Here is a 22,016-nt window from a genome sequence, read left to right on the forward strand (position 1 = left end):
CCTCCTTATCTAGCGGCCTCTTCTTCTATAATTCCACAATTATAGATTCATCCCTTTCGGTTAATGAAAGTTAAAATATTAAATTGTAATTCCTTAATCATGCTTTAGTGTGACTTCTCAAAAGATTTTTTTTATATGGATCATTGTTAAAGTCTTTATTGAATTTGTCACAATATTGCTTCTGTTCTATGTCTTGATTTTTTCACTGGGAGACATGTGGGATCTTAGCTTCCTGACTAGGGTTCAAACCCACAACCTGTACATTGAAAGGTAAAGTCTTAACCACTGGACCACCAAGGAAGTCCCTTGATTTTGCTTTTTTAAATTATTATTTATTTCTTTATAGCTGGCTTCCCTGGTGGCTCAGAGGTTAAAGCGTCTGCCTGCAATGCGGGAGACCCAGGTTCGATCCCTGGGTCAGGAAGATCCCCTGGAGAAGGAAATGGCAACCCACTCCAGTATTCTTGCCTGGAGAATCCCATGGAAGTAGGAGCCTAGTGGGCTACAGCCCATGGGGTCGCAAAGGGTTGGACACGACTGAGCTAGTTCACTTCACTTTCACTTCACTTCTTTATAGCTAACTGGCAAAAGGGCTGTAAGGAGAGAAGACCCTCAAGCTAGAAGAGAACTGGGGGAGTGGATTCTGGAATCAAAGCAATACCCCCAGAAAGGACTGTTTAGGTACAAAGCTCGGGGAGGGCAGTATCTGTTACTTTTTTAATGGATACTGTATACAGAGGGCATTTGATACATATGTATTGACTATGTGAAGCAGCACCTAGAAGTGAGGAAGAAAAATAGAAAATGAGACCTCGGAGAACTCAGAGACAAGACCACTTGGCAATTTTGCCTCAGAGGCTCCTGCTGGTACATGATTGTATAATTGTGCATCATGTATTATGCATTGTGAATGAATCCCGTGCACTGGCCCTGATTGTAAAGCCTTAAAAGCAAAACCTTAGCTCCTGTTTTGTTTTTGGCTCTCTTTGGTCTCTGCACACCATGGGCATCCCACAAGCAATGCTGACTGAATAACAGGCTGTGCAGGCAACCATCAGCCAGAGGAAGGAAGAGGCATCTGAGTCAGCCTAGAGTCAGCCAAGAACTGTGGCCAAGTGTCATTTTCTGCATAAATATTACAGGACCTTTCTCCTGGTCAAAAACAAACAAAAACCTGAAGGACACATTCTACTTGAATGAATCAGAGGCATCCATCTGTTTCTGCACAGCTGTAAGAAATAACAGAGAATGAAAATCAGTATCTTCAGAAGTGTAAACACCTCCCTAGAGAGAGTAAGTCATTCAAAAATTCCCGCTGGAGATCCTGTCTAAAAAGATTTTTTTATATCCTCTGACTTTTAGGGCCTGTGCTTGCTTTTCACATCTGGAGCAGGGCCTACCATCTCTGCCCCAGAGAGGCCTCTTCTGTTGCCGGACTTGTATCAACTCGACACCAAAAACTTGGTTTTCTCAGGACACCGTTATTTTAAATTATTAGGTTAAAATATGTCAGTGTTAGAAAAATTGGTTTGCTCTTGCAGTGTACTTTGTGAGTCTACTCTTTCATTTTTTCACACAATGTACATGAAATTAAAGTTTCACAATTCACATTTAATAATAATAGCAAATACCTCTTTGGTGCTTATTTTTTGCCAGTCTCTGCCTGAAAGCATTTTTGGTGTGTTAGTTCACCTTATCCTCACAGTAACCTGAAGAGGAAGGTAGTTGTCCTTAGTTTGCAAGGAGAAAATGAAACCCGAGGCGGTTAAGCAACTTGCCCCAGTCAGAGGCAGTGGTTTTTAGTTTATTTACAAAACTGTGCACTTCTCAACATGGTCAATTTTAAGAGCATTTTCATCACCCCCAGGAGGAATCTGTACCCATTAGAAGTCACTTCCTTCCTCTCTTTACTCTTAGGCAACAACTAATCTATTTTTTTTCCTCTATAGACATGCCTAGTCTGGACATTTAAAAACAAAAAATCAAATAATACAACATATGATGTTCTGTATTTGGCTTCTTTGATGGACATTTGGGTTGTTCACACTTTTTGGCTATTTTGAATAATGCTCCTATGACCATGGGCATCCCTGGTAACTCAGTTGGTAAAGAATCCACCTGCAATGCAGGATACCCGGGTTCGATTCCTAGATTGGGAAGATCCACTGGAGAAGGGAAAGTCTACCCACTCCAGTATTCTGGCCTGGAGAATTCCATGGACTACAGTCCATGGAGTTGCAAAGATTCGGGCACAACTGAGTGACTTTCACTTTCCTATGACCATTCATTTACCAGTTTTTGTATGAGCATAAATTTTCAGTTCTTCTGGGTACATAACCAGGAGTTGCTGGATCAACTCCATGTTTAATCTCTGGAGGAAATGCCAGACTGTTTTTCAGCACAGCTGCATTATTTCCACCAGCAGTAAATGAGCTTCCAATTTCTCTACATCCTTGTCAACAGTTATTAGTATCTGGCTCCTTGATTCTAGCCATCCTCTGCCCATGTCTAGCCAAGGCATGAAGGGGTACCTCATTATGGTTTGTATTTGCATCTCTCTCATGGCTGATAATATTGAACTTTTTCATGTGTTTATTGGCCATTTGTGTATCCTCTTTGGAGGAGCGTATCTTCAGATCTTTTGCCTGTTTTTAGTTAGATTTTTTTGTCCTTTATTACCTAGTTGTAAGAGCTGTTTATATATTCTAGATGCAAGTCCCTTGTGAAGTATATTCTTCGCAAAAATGGCCTTCCATTATTTGGGTTGTCTTTTCACTTCTTGGGATGCTGTCCTGGGAAGACAAATTTGTCTTCACCCTTGTCTTATTTCCATTAGAAAAATGCTGTTACGATGAGTTGAACTGTGTCCTCCCAAAATTCATATGCTGAATCATACCCCTCAATACCTCAGAATTTGACTTTATTTGGAAATAGAGTCAGAAATGTAATTAGAAAAGAAAAAACGTGAAGTTGCTCAGTTGTGTCTGACTCTTTGTGTAACCCACCTGGCTCCTCCATCTGTGGTATTTTCCAAGCAAGAGTACTGGAGTGGGTTGCCATTTCCTTCTCCAGGGGATCTTCCCGACCCAGCAATCCAACCTGGGTCTCCTGCATTGCGGGCAGATGCTTTTACTGTCAGGGGAGCCTGACAGTAGGGAAGCCTACCTACTTCCCTGACCAGGGAAGCCAGGGAAGTAATTAGTTAAGATGAGGTCCTATTGGAGTAGGATGGACCCCTGCTTCTATTTGAGGAGTGTCCTTGTTAAAGGGGGCGAAATGGACACAGACAGGCAACAGGGAGGAGGCCTTGTGAAGCCTGGAGCTTTACTGCCGTAAGTCAAGGAACTACTGGGAACTAGAAGGGAGGCCTGGAACATATCTTTCCCTGGTGCCTTCAGAGGGAACATGGCCCCACAGACACCCTGATGTTGGGCTTCCAACCTCCAGAGCTATGAGACAATAATTTTCTGTTATTCCAGTCACTTGGATTATGGGGGGTTTCTTTCTTTTCTTTTCTTTTTTTTTTTACAGCAGCCTTAGAAAGCTAATACAATGTCTAAGACATTTTTCCATTTTGGTAGTTACTTTCATGTCAAAATTCAAGATTTAATAAGATAACATTTTTAGGTTTCAGATCTTAGTTATATTGATCAATCATATGAAAAATTACATTGAATTGGGTTCTATCTTTACATTTCTTATACAAGTATCTTAAGATTTTGAAAAAAATAAAAATATTTGGCTCTTAGCTACCTAAGCAGACCTTATGGTTTTTAGATTTAAGCTTAACAAAGGTAAACATTATAAAGACGCTTCGTAAAATAAGAAGGTGACACTACAAAATTAAAATTTCTCTTTTCTGTTGAAGTTATTGGATAACACAGATATTAATTTCTTTTTTAGATCTTCTCCCTTTTTTGTAGTTCTTGGCTTAATGACAACGTAACTATGTGAATTAATCTCTTTAAAAATAAATTACCCTTTAAATATTTTCTTAGATTATAGCTTATTATTTCTTGCTTGTTAGAAACAAGCTATTTTATTTTTAAATGTTTTTCAATTATTTCTCTCTGATTATAAACATAATATATAAATATAAATTATTTTTATATATAAATTAATATATATAATGTATATTAATATATTAATATAAATATAAAATATAAATTATAAATGTAATATATAAATAAATAAATATAAGGTGGCTAGTTTTGATGAATATGCAATCAAGCAAATATAATACAGATTAGGGAACTTGATTCAAATGTCAGAAGGATCTTGCCAAGTAGTGTAGGTACAATGGTGAACAATATTGAGAAAGGATCTTAGAACTGGATTTGAAAAGACAGAGTCTCCTTTTCTGATTGAGCAGCTCGATCGCTATATGATTGTGAGCAAATCACAACTCCTTCTGAACTTCTCAGTTACCCCACATACATTATGACTTAGATTCCTTTGGGTATAAAGATACTCAGGAACACTGAAGTCCTGGTATTTGTGTTTGTGTCTATGCTTGTAGTTTTGTAGTGGGCGGCGGGGGGGTGGGGGGGGGAGGGCATGGGAATGCTATTATTGAGCTATATCACATTAAAAAGATACAAGATTAAATGCCAAAAGTTATTAAAATAGATCAGTATTCATAACATTGTGTAGACATTTAGGTTGCTTACCTAACGTTTTGGTTCACTTAATCTCTTTTTCCTTTCTGAATAAGAAAAATGAGTTTGTCTGAGTGCCCTCTTTGTCCCCATATGAAATAAGGGAAGCGATCCTAGACCCTGCTTTGTGTAAGACACCAATCACAGGAACTTTATTTTCATTTCCAGGGGCTGGTTTAGAAATGTACATAATACAGTTTTGGCAAATGAAACCTAGGAAGAATTCTAGTAGGGTATTTCTTAGAGAAGTTTCTTTGTTCTTGAGAAAGAGACATCAAGAGAAAGGTTCTTTCTTCTTCCCCTGCCACAGCCACCATGTTGACTAAATGGCCCTCAGTCTCAGAAAACTGCTCAGAGAGTACACGGAGTGAGAAATGGGGTTTTTGACAAGGTTGGGGAGCTCTGACCGGCGGTTGCCTTATTTCTTCTCCTGGTATATGAGATGGTAAATGTCCTTATTCTTCAAACTAATTTGATTCAACATATTTTTTTTGTAGTCCAAAGCATGTGCACTAGTATATGACTGCTCCTTCTTGATAACCTTTTACTTCATTTGGCTGAATCTTTTTACTAAACTCTAAGCTATACAAGGACTTCGTGGGTGAGTAGATGGTAAAGAATCTGCCAGCAATCTTTCCTGCCTGGAAACCTGGGTTTGAGCCCTGGGCTGGGAAGATCCCTGGAGAACAGAATGGCTACCCACTCTAGTATTCTTGCCTGGAGAGTTCCATGAACAGAGGAGCAGTTCATGGGGTCACAAAGAGTTGGACACCACTGAGCGACTAAGCATGCACACGATACAAGGGCTTCCCAGCTGGCTCAGTGGTAAAGAATCTTCCTGCCAGTGCAGGAGACACAGGTTCAATCCCTGGTTAAGGAAGATTCCCTGGAGAAGGAAATGGCAACCCATTCCAGCATCCTTGCCTGGGAAATCCCATGGACAGAGTAACCTGGCATGCTACAGTATGTGGGGTCAACTGGCCATGAGTGAATGACTGAGCATGCATACACAAGTTACAAAAGAATTCTGTTGGATAATTATTCTGCTTTCCTCTGTGCTCTAAACATTTCTCAACTTGCTATAACGTCAAGCATCATAATCGATGCAGGGTATGTGTGCTGCAAATAGGTTATTGGAGTAATGAGATATCTACTCCTCCAGTCCTTGAAGTGACTGGAAAGTTCATGGTGGTCATCTGTGTCCTGGCAGGAAGCTGCATCCACCATTTATTCAAGAAGTGGATAAATATCATTTTCAAATATGTGCACTGAATTAATGTATTTTAATTGTTTATTTCAAAGTTAGAAAGCTTACTTAATAATGCTAAACCTAAATTTGATGTGGACTATCAATAAATTATATGGGAGTATCAATTAAACAGTGGTAGCCTGAGGTTAGCTATATTTCTCTTTAATTCATATCCATTCCATGGATTATTGTCATTGACCTTAATTTCCCTGTGGGAAAAGGGAAGAAACAGAAAGTTCCAGAGTTATGGTGTAGAGCTCATACCACCTGAGTTCCATCCTGTCTGCCACCTGTGAGTAAATCCTCTAACCTCTTAGATTTCAATTCCCTCATCTGTTCAATAAGGCTTGGATTAGCTGTCCATGGAATAGGAAGCGTTTTATTTTGATGAAAACAAGTTCCTATTTTCATTGATTAACAAGTTTGCTGCTTCTTTATAACTAAACACTGTTTGTTATTCAAGGAGCTCATATTTCCCTTTCATGCTATTTATTATACATTATAATTAGCCCTCCAAATTTTTGGCTTTCAAATGTTAAATAGACATCAAGGATTCCAAAAAGAGTAAATGAGTATAGTAGATAATGCCACACTATCTCCTCTGATAGCGAATAGTTACTTCATAATAATTTAAAGTATTATGCCCTTCACTAAAGAGGAAGTTCTGTGTGGGAGGATAGGAGGAGGTTAGAGACTGAAGCATAATGGGTTTCAGCATGAGTCTGTGAAACAGTGTTCCCTCAGAAAGGCTTTATGAAGTGAAATGTAAAATAGGATCCAAAAAATAAAAACCCAGACTAAAACAAAACAAAATTCATTTTTATACTTTTGAAGGTAGATAGGATTCTGAAACATTTTGATTTTTGTTACTCTATCTCCAATACAAACCCACACTTCTTTAAATGGTCCTTATGTATTTGTGTGTGTGTGCGCGCACACGTGTGTGCATGCACGTGGGCATACCCATGCCTGCGTAGGAACAGGAGGCAAGAAGTTGGCAAAGGGAAGATAAAGAAGTTATTTGTCTTTATGCCAAAGAAATCACATAAGATATGATCATCCACCTATATTTGTTAGTGCAATGGTGAAGCATTTTTACAAGTCTCCGAAGAATTGAAGTATTTAAGACAAAACACAAGGTAATGTGTTTCACACTTAAAAGCATGACAGACTCCAGCTTACAGGTGAGGTGAGGTGAGGAGATTTAACAAGCTGTGGAGCTGTAAATATCTCTAAGTGCTTTGACTGCAAAAATAACTCCAAAGGAACATGACAGGACCCTGACTCATTGGAAAAGACCCTGATGTTGGGAAAGATTGAAGGTGGGAGGAGATAGGGAGGACAGAGGATGAGATGGTTGGGTGGCATCCCCAACTCAATGGGCATGAGTTTGAGCAAGCTCCAGGAGTTGGTGATGGACAAGGGAGGTCTGGTGTGCTGCAGTCCATGGGGTCGCAAAGAGTCAGACACAACTGAGCGACTGGACTGAACTGAAAATATAGGTAAGAGCCTCCTATCTAAGCAATAGGAGTCCTTTGGGGTCCTTTTAACAAAATCCAGCACTACAAATACTAGATGATATTTGAACACTTAAGTACCAGCCCCTGTGGTTCACTTCCTATTTTTGGTTCTGAAGTTGAGTGTAGGGGTGGGGAGGGGGAGGGGGAGGGGGGTTGCTGAGGAGGCAGCCTAAGGGCTCTGATTGTCTTTAACACAATGTCAAGAGAAGAGAGCAGCTTTGAAGTGTCATATGATACAGACCTTCTCTGTACTGATCACAAACACACCACTCAATATAGAAACGTTCTCTGGAAGGGTTTTCAACATTGCAAGAGAACTAGAACTCTAAAAACCTTGGCATCCATTCACAAATCCTAGGATTTAGGATACAGCCCTTTATGAAGGTAATGACCCTGTGTTCCTGGAGCTTGCATTCTGGAAAGAGAGATTGATAATAATGAAAGAAGGAACAAAAACACCGTTTTAGACAGTGCTCTGAAGATAATAAAGCAGGGCTCAGTCTTTACTCAGCAGATCATGTTTGGACCTATTTTCCGTTGGGGGGCCAGGGAAGAGCTCTGAAGAGATGACATTTGAGTTGAGCACTGAAAGACAAGAAGGAACAAGCAGGGAAAAGCACAAGGCAGAAGGAAAAGTTCATCCACGAGGAACGCGTTACGGGAATGATTTGATGTAACTTGGCGACTTTCAGGAACAGCCAGAAGGGCCTTGGTAGACAAAGCATCGTGGGCACAGGTGGGAGATGAGGTCCCAGAGTTCAGGCAAAGAGTTTCAATTTTATTCTAAGTGTCCTTGGTATCCACAGGAGGTTTTAAAGCGAAAGTGAGCGATTTAATACGATCGACACTTTAAAATGAAACTTGCAAAATACAATAACTGCACGCAGCTTTTACTTCTTGGAAACCTAATTTCTAAATTCCCACTCGGGTCACACAGCGCCGCGGCCGTCCCCGTCTGCCCAGGCTGTTTGCGCTCTCTTCCAGCTTGTTTGCACGCGACGCCCTGCTGTTGACAGCCTCGGAGGAGAGCCTGTGACAGTTGGCAGGCGCCGGGAGGCGTTGCGGGAGCCAAGTTGCTGCTGGGGCCAGGGCTGCGCTGGGGGAAGGAGGGAGGAGGGACGGGAGGCGGTGGCCGCGCCCTGGGAGGGCTGCGATCTCCGCGCCGTGGCGGCGATGCGCCGTCTGAGCAAGGGATGAAGAAGCCGGGGGCCCAGACGAGCTTCCCCGGGGCTCACGGCGCCCCCACCCCCCCCGGTTTGTTTCCACCCCAAAGGTTCGCCGGCCCTGCCCGGGGTTTGACGCCGGAAACAATGATGGCTGGGGGGCTGCTGGCGGCTGGGGCGCTGGATGTCGGGCAACGGTGGCGACCGATGGAGTTTCCGTTTCTCGGGCCTAGCTCCTCCCAGCCCGGCCGCAGCGGCGACACCCTGGGGGGTGGTGGTGGTGGTGGTGCGGAGCCCGGCCAGGTGTTGATTTAAGGCTCCGCGGGGCCAGGCCTTCTGCCCACATCCTGCGGGGCCAGTTGGCCCCGGCGGATCCAGCGCCGCGTTTTGTCATCTGCCTGCACCGGGAGGTAGAGGTGGCGCCCCCAAACCCGCTAGCCCCCCGGGGACAGGACCCCGGGTGCCCGCCCCCGGCGGTCGCCCCCCTTTCAGTCTCCGCCACCGATCGCTCACTATGCGGCGAGCGAGCAGCCTACGGAGACGACCCAGAGTGCCTGTTCCCTGGAGCCTTGCCGAAGGGAGCTGGACCCCCACCACCCCCCCCCACCCCGGGGGAAATTCGAAGCTTGGGCAGTCAGCAGAGAGCCCTGCACCCGCAGCCTGCTACCTACTCTGCCTTCAGATCTCGGCGCCCGCGGCCACCTCCCACTCAGGTCTCTGTCCTCACCCGGCCATCCGAACCAGCGACCCCACTGGGTCTGCATCCCATCACCCTAACTGAAGGCTCAACAGGGGGGCGTGTATTTCAGCCTCTTCTGTGGCCTGTGTTTCTCGTCCCATCTCTGGAATGTCCACTCCGTGGGGCGATGTGTTACGCGCGTGGTGCCGGGGTACCGGCGTCTAGAGCCGGGACACCTGCCAGACGCGACAGACCATCCTGTTTGCTTTAAAGGGACTGAGCGCGGTTCGGAGCGCTGGACCGGAGGGAACTAGAGAGCCAGCCTGCCCGCCGGCCTTCCTGCCTGGGGCGGAGCTTGTTCTGGCCACGCCCCTCCCAGGCCCGCCCCCCCCTCCCAGGAGCCGCCCCCCTAGATTCCCCGGCTCTCTCTGCAGCTGTCTGGAAAACCCGGAGTGGCGGATCCCAGAGAGGGCGGAGCGGCGCCGCCCCTCGCGGCACCTCCCTGGCAGCCCTGGGCGCCGCGCCGGGCATGCTCAGTACGCAGGGCCGCTCGGAGCTCTCGGAGGAGGAAGCTCGCGCGCTCCCGCTCTCAGGAGCCGCGGCCCGGGGCAGAGGGGGCCGCAAATAATGGAGCCTTTCACCAATGGTGAGTAGGCGCCGCCGGAGGGAGGCCGGAGCTGGGAGCCGGGCTCTCCCGGGGCCCAGAGGGTCGTGGGGAGTCGTGACACCCGAGGGCGAGCTGCAGCCGCCTCCAGCGCAGGTTTCCCGCGAGAGGTTTTGCGGTGAGGTGGTGGTGGGCGGGGGGGGGGTGCTGGTGTAGGGGCCCCGGGGGCAGGCTGTCGGAGGCTCGGGGGAGGGGGCGGGAGGCGGCGATCGCCAGGCTCGGGGGTCGGGGGCCGGGGTTGCTGGCGTGAAGGTCAGCGCCACCGCCCGTCCCGGGTGGGGACACCCGGTGTCCCGGACACCTCGCTCCTCTGCGCAGCCAGGTGGGCGAGCTGCAAAGTTTGGGCTGTGGTGCGCATTGGAGGGGGGCGGCTGGGAAAGTTGGCGGAGCTTGGGTTTGCCCCGCGTGCAGAGTGGGCTTTGGGGCGGGAAGGGTTAAAGGGCGGTCAAACCCTTAACTTGGGTGTCGCGCTCGGAGCTGTCCCCCCCTGCCCTTCGGCGAGTTGCCGGTGTGACTTTTCCTGGTAGGGCTGGGTGGGGGGTGGGGGCTTGCTAGGTTAATTCAGTGGAAGGTAGAGAAAAACTTGCAGAAAAGCTGGATCACCCCGGCTGGGCGCCGGGGAGGTTCCAGCCCGCATTGCCGCTCTCCTCGTCTGTTGCGGAGGCATTCCGCAGGAGGTTCAAGCTTCCCCTCCCTGGCTCCCAATAAGATCGTTTTTTTTTTTTTTTTTTTTCAGTCGAGACTCATTAAATATCTAGGGGCCGTCACGGTGATATCACAATGTGACTTGAGGCGAGAGTCCAAAGCCGGAGCCTGCAGGAGGTTCGGCTAACAGCCACAGCCCTTTACTGACCGAAGGGAGCGAATCCATCCCACCCTTCTTTTAAAACCATGGCTTTTGTTTGGACCACAAGTGCCATGTAGGAGTGAGATGCCTTTCAATTTGCGGTGTTGAGTATATGGATTCCCTTTTGGGGACAGAAAGTAGGAAAACTGCCAGTAAGGGAGAATTCCCGCTGAAATGGGAGAGTTCACTCTCCTAGTGGACATGTGTTTTCCTGCGGGTGGTTGGTTACTTAAGGTAGAGAGTTTGTCGCATTAATAGAAGGCAGAGTCTGCCTCTGTTAGGGTGGTTCTCTTGCCACCCGGGAGGCAGAGACATTGTCCACTATGCCCCAGACCCGAGCCAGACTTTGTTGTATGCTCTTTCATGCCTGCGACTGCGAACTACTAATTATATTCTCCCTGTCCCTAATTCAGAGTGCTTTATTCTACTGCCATATCCCTGTCTGTACTGTTTAATTAGGTTTAATGATGACAGCTTTAAATCTGAATTTTCTCATTCAGGTTCTATTTGTAATTACTAAGGCTCTAAGAGTAGTCTGATAAAGTTGGCAAAGAAAAATAACAACGATTTGAGCTAAAAGGAAGCTTAGAGAACATCCATTACTTTGGTATAAAGTATGTTTAATACAGATTCTTAAATCCTTTCCAGTGGGTATCCTGAGGCTTAGCCTGTGTTCTAGGTAGAAAGCTCGGAGCTTCCGTGTTTGTAGGATTTTAAATGTGAAGTTTTCTCTAAGTTAAAAAAACAAAAACAAAAAACTCCTCTCAACAAGGCTGAGTCACCCATTTGGTTAAGATTATTGCTAGCTGATTTGGTGAACCTGTGCCTACAGAATTAAAGTACATTCTCAAGTCTTAAAATTGGAGCCTTTTCTCCCATCTTAGAATAGTTTTAGAATATGTTCCTCTGGATGTGAATATTTGCAAATTGTCATATTTGGGAGGGCAATGAAAAAGTCCCAGAGAGGAGAATAAAAAAGAAGCGGTGCTTCAACTTTCATGCAGGAAATTGGATTTCTAATCCTTTCCTGTCTTCTAGATTTTCAGTCTGTGCTGGAAATAGTTTAGCAGCATATCATTTTAGTTAATGTAGTAATTACTCCTTGGAACCTTATCTAGCATCCTTTAGCAAGGGGGATACAAACTAACATTTAAGTCAACAAGAAATTGGTTGATTGGTTTAGTCACTAAGTCGTGTCAGATTCTATTGTGACCTTGGGGACTGTAGCCTGCCAGACTCCTCTGTCCACGAGATTTCCCAGGCAAGAATACAAGAGTGGGTTGCCATTTCCTTGTCCAGGGGATCTTCCCGACCCAGGGACCAAATCCCAGTCTCCTAGATGGCAGGCGGATTCTTTATCACTGAGCCACCAGGGAAGCCTCAACAAGAAATTAGGTCCTAACACTTTGAGGTGCTTTTCGGATTTAAGAAAGACTCATTATTTTGGAACTTTTGAAGAATAGCTGTAGAATTTTCTAGTGTCTTCAAACAGGACATGATATAGTGGAAAGTACATTTATCTTTGTACTTAATCCTTTTGAGTGCAAAGAATATGTACATCTAATTCTCTCATAGGTCTCAGTGTTCTGGTGCAGAATATTTCATTACCCATAGAATTTATCATTGGAGGGTTTATCAAGTTTGGCCTGGGCTTTTGTTACACATTCATTCTCTTTTAATAAAATTGTCACCACTTACACTTTGTCATGTATCTCTATATGTGGAGAGAGGTGTGAGCACTTATCGAAAAGTTTCAATAAGTCGGGGCCATGTATCTTTCAGTTAAAATTCTTGTCAATGATTTCACTCCCTGAAAAGAGGTAAATTTGTAAAGAAGACAAATTTAGTTTTGCTAATTTGCTTTCCAATACTCATCTATTCCAGTTAGGCCTTTTCTGCTTTCCATGTTTTCTATCAAAACTTGCTGCTGGTATGGGTCATTTTTCTTGGACCCTGCTCTCTACCTGATAATGGATTAATTTGATGACCGTCTTATGTTAACCTGTCACTGCTGCAATCCATTTAATATGCACATCTCCAGAAAGGGCTTACGTTATTGCCAAGAATTTCCATTTGGCTCAGGAGATATTTTTGGTGTTGCCCTTGGTAGGGACTGCTGACTATTATGCTGAAGACAGGACATCCAGTCTGGCTTTGGATATTTGGTGCCTTTTTTTTTTATGGGGAGAGGAATGTGCTGGACTAGTACTCAAGGTTGGTTTGGTAGGAGCTGTTATCTTCTGTTAGGCAGAAGTGAAACTAATCAGAAGTAGTGATTGCTGTATTACCAAAAACCAACCAAACAAAAAATAGAAACTCCGTAGGTCTTTTGATAAATGTCCAGGGACTTCTCTGGTGGCTCAGAGGGTAAAGCGTCTGCCCGCAATGCGGGAGACCCGGGTTCGATCCCTGGGTTGGGAAGATGCCCTGGAGAAGGAAATGGCAACCCACTCCAGTATTCTTGCCTGGAAGATCCCATGGACGGAGGAGTCTGGTAGGCTACAGTCCACCGGGTTGCAAAGAATCAGACACAACTGAGCGACATCACTTTCACTAGATTAGGGCAAGTGATTATTTGATGACTACCTAGTTTTATTTGTCCTCACTTGCACATAAGATTAGGGCATTTTAGAATAAATTTATGTTAAGGGATGTAGATACAGACCTCATCCTCAGGATCTGATTCAGAAGGTCTGAAGTTGGGTCTAGGAATCTACACTTCATTTTTAGCGTGCTAAAAGTATTCATCAGAAGGGAGCTTTTGAGAACTTTACTAGATAAGCAAATTTCATATGTGTGTGTGTGTGTGTGTCTATTTTTAAATGCTTTCTAGTTTGTGGTATGGCCCAAGGTAAATTTCCAGAGGGTGGAAGATCATTGATATTTTGAAGCCCCAGCACTGAAAACAATTTAAACACGTTTATTTTTCCCAAAGCCTCCAAGAATCACTTTAATACTACATCCTCGTGTGTAATCTAACAAGGGGGACTTCCTTATCTTTATAAAACTATTTTTGTTTTCAGATTGGCTTCCAAGTGAAAGTATTTTCCAACTTCCAAAATGGGAAGTGTGGATAATAAATTAGATGTTCATGAATTATAAGGCAGTATAAAATTGTGATTTCATCATTTTAATCTTACAAATAGCAGTTATCCTGTTAGGTATGTGCCTGTGTGTGCTCAGTCATGTCCAGCTCTTTTAGACCTCATAGCCTGCCAGGTTTCTCTCCATGGGATTTCTCAGGCAGGCATACTGGAGTGGGTTGCTATTTCCTACTCCAATGCATACCTACAGAGGTATGCATTTGTTTAAAAAAATTTTTTTTTTTTTTAGCATCTATCAAAGCTCATTTATGTGAGCTTACTGCATTGTGTTCATGTGTAGTTTTTTTTGTTCTGAAATAACTTACCATATTGAGAAAAAAAAAAAAACAATGGAAGATAATAGTTTACAGTAGTTTACAATGGAAGATAATAGTTCACATGATAGAATATAAGTTAAATTCTGCTTTTACTTTTCTGTCTTCAATCTTTATTTCAGTTAAGGGAAATAGGAGTATATAGGATTCGAATATTAACATCACTTAGTAGTATAAGGTCAAGGCTGTAACTAGAAACCAGTCTAGCTATTAACTGGAAAGCAGAGGTGGAAAAGTTCTGTACATAACAACTTCCCCAAAAAGGTATCTTGAGACAAGATAAATATCATATTTTAGAAACTATTAGAACCAGTGATTATTATTTATCTGGAGATGATTCTTTAGAACTCAACTTGATAGAGACAGAACCAGAAAGACTGATTATAAGGAAATTATCATATAGAGAATGAGAAGGGTGATTTCTTTCTCAGGAATCAGGCAGACACCATTTTTGTAATGCCTGTTTACAAGTAGATTTTCTGCTAGGCCCAGTTAGCAGAAGCCCCACAAACGTGCTATCAGTTAATGCTAACCTGATCCTAAATCAAGATGGCGGAAGAATAGGATGGGGAGACCTATTATGATTATACAGTGGAAGTGACAAATAGAGTCAGGGGATTAGATCTGATAGAGTGCCTGAAGAACTATGGACAGAGGTTCGGGACATTGTACAGGGGGCGGTAATCAAGATCATCCCCAAGGGAAAAAAAAATGCAAAAATGCAAAATGGTTGTCTGATGAGGCCTTACAAATAGCTGAGAAAAGAAGAGAAGTGAAAGGTAAAGGAGAAAAGGAAAGATATACCCATCTGAATGCAGAGTTCCAAAGAATAGCAAGGAGAGATAAGAAAGCCTTCTTCAGTGATCAGTGCAAAGAAATAAAGGAAAAGCGTAGAATGGGAAAGACTAGAGATCTCTTCAAGAAAATTAGAGATACCAAGGGAACATTCCATGCAAGGATTAGCACAATAAAGTACAGAAATGGTATGGATTTAACAGAAGCAGAAGATATTAAGAAGAGGTGGTAAGAATACACAGAAGAACTATACAAAAAAGATCTTCACCACCCAGATAACCACGATGGTGTGATCACTCACCTAGAGCCAGACATCCTGGAATGCAAAGTCAAGTAGGCCTCAGGAAGCATCACTACGAACAAAGCTAGTAGAGGTGATGGAATTCCAGTTGAGCTATTTCAAATCCTAAAAGATGATGCTGTGAAAGTGCTGTACTCAATATGCCAGCAAATTTGGAAAACTCAGCTGTGGCCACAGGACTGGAAAAGGTCAGTTTTCATTCCAATACCAAAGAAAGGCAATGCCAAAGAATGTTCAAACTACTGCAAAATTGTACTCATCTCACACGCTAGCTAAGTAATGCTCAAAATTCTCCAAGCCAGACTTCAACAGTACGTGAACCATGAACTTTATATGCTCACGGTTTTAGCTGTGATTTTCTAAGCTGGATTTAGAAAAGGCAGAGGAAACAGATCAAATTGCCAACATCCACTGGATCATTGAAAAAGCAAGAGAGTTCCAGAAAAACATCTACTTTTGCTTTATTGACTACACCAAAGCCTTTGACTGTGTGGATCACCACAAACTGTGGAAAATTCTTAAAGAAATGGGAATACCAGACCACCAGACCTGCCCCCTGAGAAATCTGTATGCAGGTCAAGAAGCAACAGTTAGAATTGGACATGGAAAAACAGACTGGTTCCAAATTGGGAAAGGAGTCCGTCAAGGCTGTATATTGTCACCCTGCTTATTTAACTTGTATGCATCATGTGAAACGCCGGGCTGGATGAAACATGAGCTAGAATCAAGATTGCTGGGAGAAATATCAGTAACCTCAGATATGCAGATGACACCACCCTTATGGCAGAAAGTGAAGATTAACTAAAGAGCTTCTTGATGAAAGTGAAAGACGAGAGTGAAAAAGTTGACTTAAAACTCAACATTCAAAAAACTAAGATCATGGCATCCAGTCCCATCACTTCATGGCAAATAGTTGGGGAATCAATGGAAACAGTGAGAGACTTTATTTTGGGAGGCTCCAAAATCATTGCAGATGGTGACTACAGCCATGAAATTAAAAGACACTTGTTTCTTGGAAGAAAAGCTATGACCAACCTAGATAGCATATTAAAAAGCAGAGGCATTACTTTGCCAACAAAGGTCCATCTAGTCAAGGCTATGGTTTTTCCAGTAATCATGTATGGATGTGAGAGTTGGACTCTTAAGAAAGCTGAGTGCTGAAGAATTGATGTTTTTGAACTGTGGTGTTGGAGAAGACTCTTGAGAGTCCTTTGGACTGCAAGGAGATCCAACCAGTCCATCCTAAAGGAGATCAGTCCTGGGTGTTCATTGGAAAGACTGATGCTGAAGCTGAAACTCCAATACTTTGGCCACCTGATGCGAAGAACTGACTCATTTGAAAAGACCCTGATGCTGAGAAAGATTGAAGAAGGGAGGAGAAGGGGATGACAGGATGATATGGTTTGATGGCATCCCCAACTCGATGGACATGAGCTTGAGCAAGCTCTGGGAGTTGGTGATGGACAGGGAGACCTGGCGTGCTGCAGTCCATGGGGACGCAAAGAGTCGGACGTGACTGCGCAACTGAACGGAACCTCAATAAGAGAAAAGAAATGGAATAATCTAGTTTTGTTTTCATGCTAATATGAAAATAATAGAACATAGAAGTTAAAAAATCAATAAAACTTGGGACAGTTTTCTAATTATTAATTAAATAAAGTGAAAGTTGCTCAGTCGTGTCCAACTCTTTGTGACCCCATGGACTGTAGCCCACCAGGGTCCTCTGTCTATGGAATTCTTCAGTCCAGAATACTGAAGTGGGTTGCAATTCTCTTCCTCAGGGGATCTTCCCGACCCAGGAATCAGGCCGAGGCCTCTTGCATTGCAGGCGGATTCTTTACCAGCTGAGCCACCAGGGAAGCTAACAAAATTCACTAGTTTTAAACAGTGGTTGGAATAAGATTTTAAAAGGCTTTGTTCCACCCGCCACCTCCCCCCACCCCCCGTTTTGCTCTCAGGATTAAAGATGGTCTAGATAAGTGATCCAGAGAGTTCTGGTCTAGAGGTATAGGAGAAGTTAACTTCCTCAAGGCAAGAATTCTTTTTTTTTTTTTTTTTTTTTATTGTGTCCCCGACACCATGCAAGGTGCTGGACGCGTGGTTGATCCTTGTCCCCTACATGCAGATGTGAAAGGTTACCCTCCGGTGGGGTTTGCACTAGAGTGGAAGTGTGCATGAGCTGAGGCAGGGTTTTGACCGAGAAGAAAGGATTCTTCTGCCTTGGGGGACCCAGGGAAAGATTCATTGAGGATACAACCCATGAGTACCTTGGGGAGTTCTTCTAGGCATAAGTCAGACTGCTGGAGAGCAAAGGTATTTTCTTGAATGTATAGTTATTGTTGTTCAGTTGCTAAGTCATGTCCTACTCTTTGTGGCCCCATGGACTGTAGCCCGCCAGGCTCCTCCATCCATAGGATTTCCCAGGCAAGAATACTGGAGTGGGTTGCCATTTCCTCCTCCAGGGGATCTTTCCAGCCCGGGGATTGAACCCGAGTCTCCCATGTCTCCTACTTGGCAGGCAGATTCCTTACCGCTGTGCCACCTGGGAAGCCCTGATACTCTGGATGTATGTGTGTATGTGAAGTCGCTCAGTCATGTCCGACTCTTTGCGACCCCATGGACTGCAGCCCACCAGGCTCCTCCATCCATGGGATTTTCCAGGCAAGAATACTGGAGTGGGTTGCCATTTCCTTCTCCAAGAATTCTTAAAGAGATAATTTTTTTTTTCTTCACACTTTCGCTGGAGTCCAAAGAATATTGTGACCACATTGTCAAAGATCGTATTTTTCTGTGTATGATTGTCTTTATAACCTGTTGATATAACATTTGTCAGCAGTAAGTTTACATTTCTATTGATTAACACTCCTGTTAGGAAACAGCAGCATTCTGACCCTCTCTGTGAAAACATTAGGAGATTGAAACACAGAATTACCCCAGAAGTTGGGATGGAGCTGGATCAGGCCTGTAGTTCTTGGCACTTGAGGGAAGTGAGGAGGACAGTGCAGTCATATTCTGTTAATTAGTTACCGCAAGTCTTGAAAACTGTAGGAGGTTGGAGCTGGAGCTAATCCTACTACACCTTTCCATAAATTTGGCCCTACCTGAGAAACAGTGTTTTTTGTTTTTTTAATTTGAATTCCTGGATCTGTACCTTTTAAGAGTATTCACAGAAAACTAGGAATGAAGAATGAGGAAAATTCTGGAGCCCATGGTAGTTCTGCTCCGTTTTTATCTAGTGGTCTTTATAGGGAAGGCTGCTCATCACCCTGGTATTTCTGTGCAATAGATATGGGTTCCTGTGTCTATGAAAGAGTAGTCAGGATTCCCCTGTAACCTGATTCACTGTTGTAATCTATTTGTGATTATTCCTGGGAGCGCCTGTAAGACTCTGACTCCAAAGATCTTAAGGGGAAATCGGGACGTAGGAGAATTAGTCATGAAGATGAGCGGTATATGGAGATTTAAGGTAAGGAGGAATCGAAAAGGCAAAATGGTCTTTCCTAGTCAGAAAAGTCACAACTGCTTGTGAGTTAGTGCTCTTCATTTTCCTGAATGTTTCAGATCTCAAGGAGGAAAAATTATAAAGAAAGCTACTGACTCATTGACCCACCATGGGATGATCATGGTGGCAGTCACTATTCTTTATTGACTGGTTTTGTCTCAACGTTTGTTCCGATGCTTATGGTAGAACAATGAATCAATTAAAGAAACAATTCAGACCTTCGCATCTAAAAAAAACTAGGAGGAAATCACTTCCAAATAAAGAAAATTTAGTCTTTCAAGGGAGTTTGAAAAAACAATGCAGAATCAAGTTCAACTGTCAAAGACTCTCTGAAGTTCTTTTCCTTAACGAATGTCCTCCCAGGCATTTCTGCCACATAGTTCAAGAGTGTGGTCATCAAAACAGAACTCCAGCCAATTGTCTGGACTTCTGTAGATGGCGGGATTAGATGGTCAAGAGTCTTCTCCAGGCCTCTGTGCTATTTGGTTAGGCCAAAGTCAGGGATCTGGGAGGAAGGGTGTTTAAGGAGGCGTTCTGATGTTTCTACAAGGAAGAGAGCTTTGTAAGCTGGGAGGACAGGAGAATGGGAAATGCAGTGAGAAAACTGGACCTCTCTGGGTTGGGTGTGTTTCTTTGCTCCCTGGATCTTACAAGCAGGTGATGACCAGGTCTGTGTGGTAGCCCTGTTGTCTGTAGTTGTCTGTTTCCCAGACAACTGCCTCAGATGTCATTTGGTGCCATAGAGGAAATTTTTGGTGGGCAGGAAGGATTTGGCTCATGGTATTTCTCACAGCTGAAATTGTTATAAGATTTAAACTAGTTATTAGAATTTTCATCACCTCAACACCATTACACCATTTCAGAGTTCTCTTTGACGGAGAAATGGAGTTTAGTGGGAGTGATTAAGGAGACCTAAGTGTGATTTGAAGACAGAAGTAGTATTACATTTATCTAGTTTCTTCTTGATTTCCCCATAAATCGTCTTAGTTTCCCATAATTGTCAAAAGGATTAAGTAAGGCCACTGGGGCTTGGTGGGAGGATCTAGTGTATCCTGGATATATCAAGTTGATGCCCATACGTTTGGGCTGGTTTCCCTTTATACTTTGAGCAGTAGTTTCTCTGCTTTTTAAATGCTTAGTACCTAAACCTTTTGGGCCACTGATACTGTCCTTTTAATATGTAGATTTGATGCCCAGATTAAGAAAACAATTCAGACTGAGCATAGAGGGTTGAGTTTGGGGAAATAAGAAATGCACTGCCATTTAAAACAGCAACCTCACTTTCATCAGCATTCATACAGGCTTCCCAGAGGCTTAGTAACTTTTTGTTTAGAGGAAGCACACAGAAGAATAATTCAATGAAGGAAGGTCTATGTAGGAAGGAAGGTCTCCTTGGAAGGAAAGTTATGACCAACCTAGACAGCATATTAAAAAGCAGAGAGATTACTTTGCCAACAAAGGTCCTTCTAGCCAAGGCTATGGTTTTTCCAGTAGTCATGTATAGATGTGAGAGTTGGACTATAAAGAAAGCTGAACGCTGAAGAATTGATGCTTTTGAACTGTAGTGTTGGAGAAGATTCTTGAGAGTCCCTTGGACAGCAAGGAGATGCAACCAGTCCACCTTAAAAGAGTTCAGTCCTGGGTGTTCATTGGAAGGACTGATGCTGAAGCTGAAACTCCAATACTTTGGCCACCTGATGCGAAGAACTGACTGATTGGAAAAGACCCTGATGCTGGGAAAGATTGAGGGCAGGAGAAGGGGACGACAGAGGATGAGATGGTTGGATGGCATCACTGACTCGATGGACATGAGTTTGAGTAAACTCCAGGAGTTGGTGATGGACAGGGAGGCCTGGCATGCTGCGATTCATGGGGTCGCATGTTGGACACGACTGAGTGACTGAGCTGAACTGAAATGAACTGAATGTTCACTAAAGTGTGGCTAGCCTTGAGTGTGCTTGTTCACTACAGTTGGATGTTATTGAGGTAAAGACTTGAAGAACTCATTCATAGAATCTTTTCTTGACAGATAATCAAGTGACAGTGACTATTGGTAGAAAAAAATGTGGTTTCAGTCCCGGATTTATGGTTAATCACTATTTTTTTAAAAAAAATAGATTAATGATAATCAAACTGATCCTCAGTAAGTTGTATTTTCATGGCAAAGTTTTTGCTATAGATTTGATACTATCATTTATTTTGTGTTTTATCAGTCTAATGGAAAAATATTTCAGAGAAATATCAACAAAGTAAGTATTAGTTCAGATCCATCTGAGATCAAGTCTAGCAGATTTATTTACCAACTGAGGTGTTTTCTAACTCACAGGCAATGTTTATAAAAACATTAGAGTTCTTATAAATTTCTTCTGCAGATCTCATGCAGTAATATGCATTCTCTGTTAAATCACTCAGAGGTGTTTCTTATGCCTAATGCCATTTTTAAAATAAGGAATTATGCAGTTAATATTTTTTTAAACAATATTCAGGTAGTTGAAATTAAAAACAAGGTTTTTAACTTTAGATATTATAAGGTTTGTGACTTTGCCTGAGAGATTAATGAGCATAAATATTTAGTCATCATTGACATTTTCAATTACTTTTTCTAGCTAACTCTGTCAAAGAGGTACACTGAGGATTGTCCAGGACTGTGGGAACTTTGTTATGAGGAAAGATTTTTAGAAATAGTTTGTAAAATAAAGATTATGTTTGATTGGAGAACAAGTTTGATACAAGTATAAATATTAGGGTAAAATAAGTTAGCCTAGAAAAGGAAAGGAAAATTGAAAATTAAGCTAAAATAATAATATTTTTTGCCACAAGGATATTGGCTAACTGTTAAGTGACCAAAATGGCATATCTTTATGTGAATCTGATCATTGTCATAATAATAAATAGAAGGATAAAGGAACTAAATACTCTTCATATGCTGAACTGTTTGTGTTTTTAGTCCATGGACTATGATGTTGCACTGATAACTTGATGCATTTCGGTGTCCTCTAGCCAGAGTTGTTTAATATCCAATGTGGAATTGACAAACATTTTTGAGTGCTGGCTTTTCAGTAGAACTAAATGGTTATTATTATAACCTTGTACAATATCATAAATTTTTTGTTTTCTCTTGGTTCTATATTGCTGCTGTGGATATCAACCAGAGAAAATAAATGCAGAAATATATAGTACAAACAGTTGGTAGAAGATGAGTGCTTTGAGCTTAATTCTG

At 42.9% G+C, this 22,016-nt stretch overlaps 1 protein-coding gene across 3 annotated transcripts in view; it reads left to right on the plus strand.

Annotated features, from left to right (window-relative positions):
* The first annotated feature begins 9,210 nt into the window (after positions 1-9,210).
* Positions 9,211-22,016, plus strand: part of LNPEP (leucyl and cystinyl aminopeptidase) — a 103,273-nt gene continuing 90,467 nt past the window's right edge. Inside the window, exon 1 of one of the 3 annotated variants that reach the window (XM_061152068.1) lies at positions 9,211-9,303. Coding sequence is in view for 1 of the 3 variants with exons in the window: in XM_061152067.1 (XP_061008050.1) it covers positions 9,897-9,915 (19 nt within the window). In the remaining 2 variants the exon portion in view is untranslated. Of the gene's footprint in view, positions 9,304-9,758; positions 9,916-10,035; positions 10,052-22,016 lie in introns of those variants that run through there. The other 2 variants (XM_061152067.1, XM_061152069.1) reach the window with 2 other exon arrangements.

The sequence above is a fragment of the Dama dama genome, chromosome 9 (genome assembly GCF_033118175.1).
Source record: "Dama dama isolate Ldn47 chromosome 9, ASM3311817v1, whole genome shotgun sequence".
Taxonomy (NCBI): Eukaryota; Metazoa; Chordata; class Mammalia; order Artiodactyla; family Cervidae; genus Dama; species Dama dama.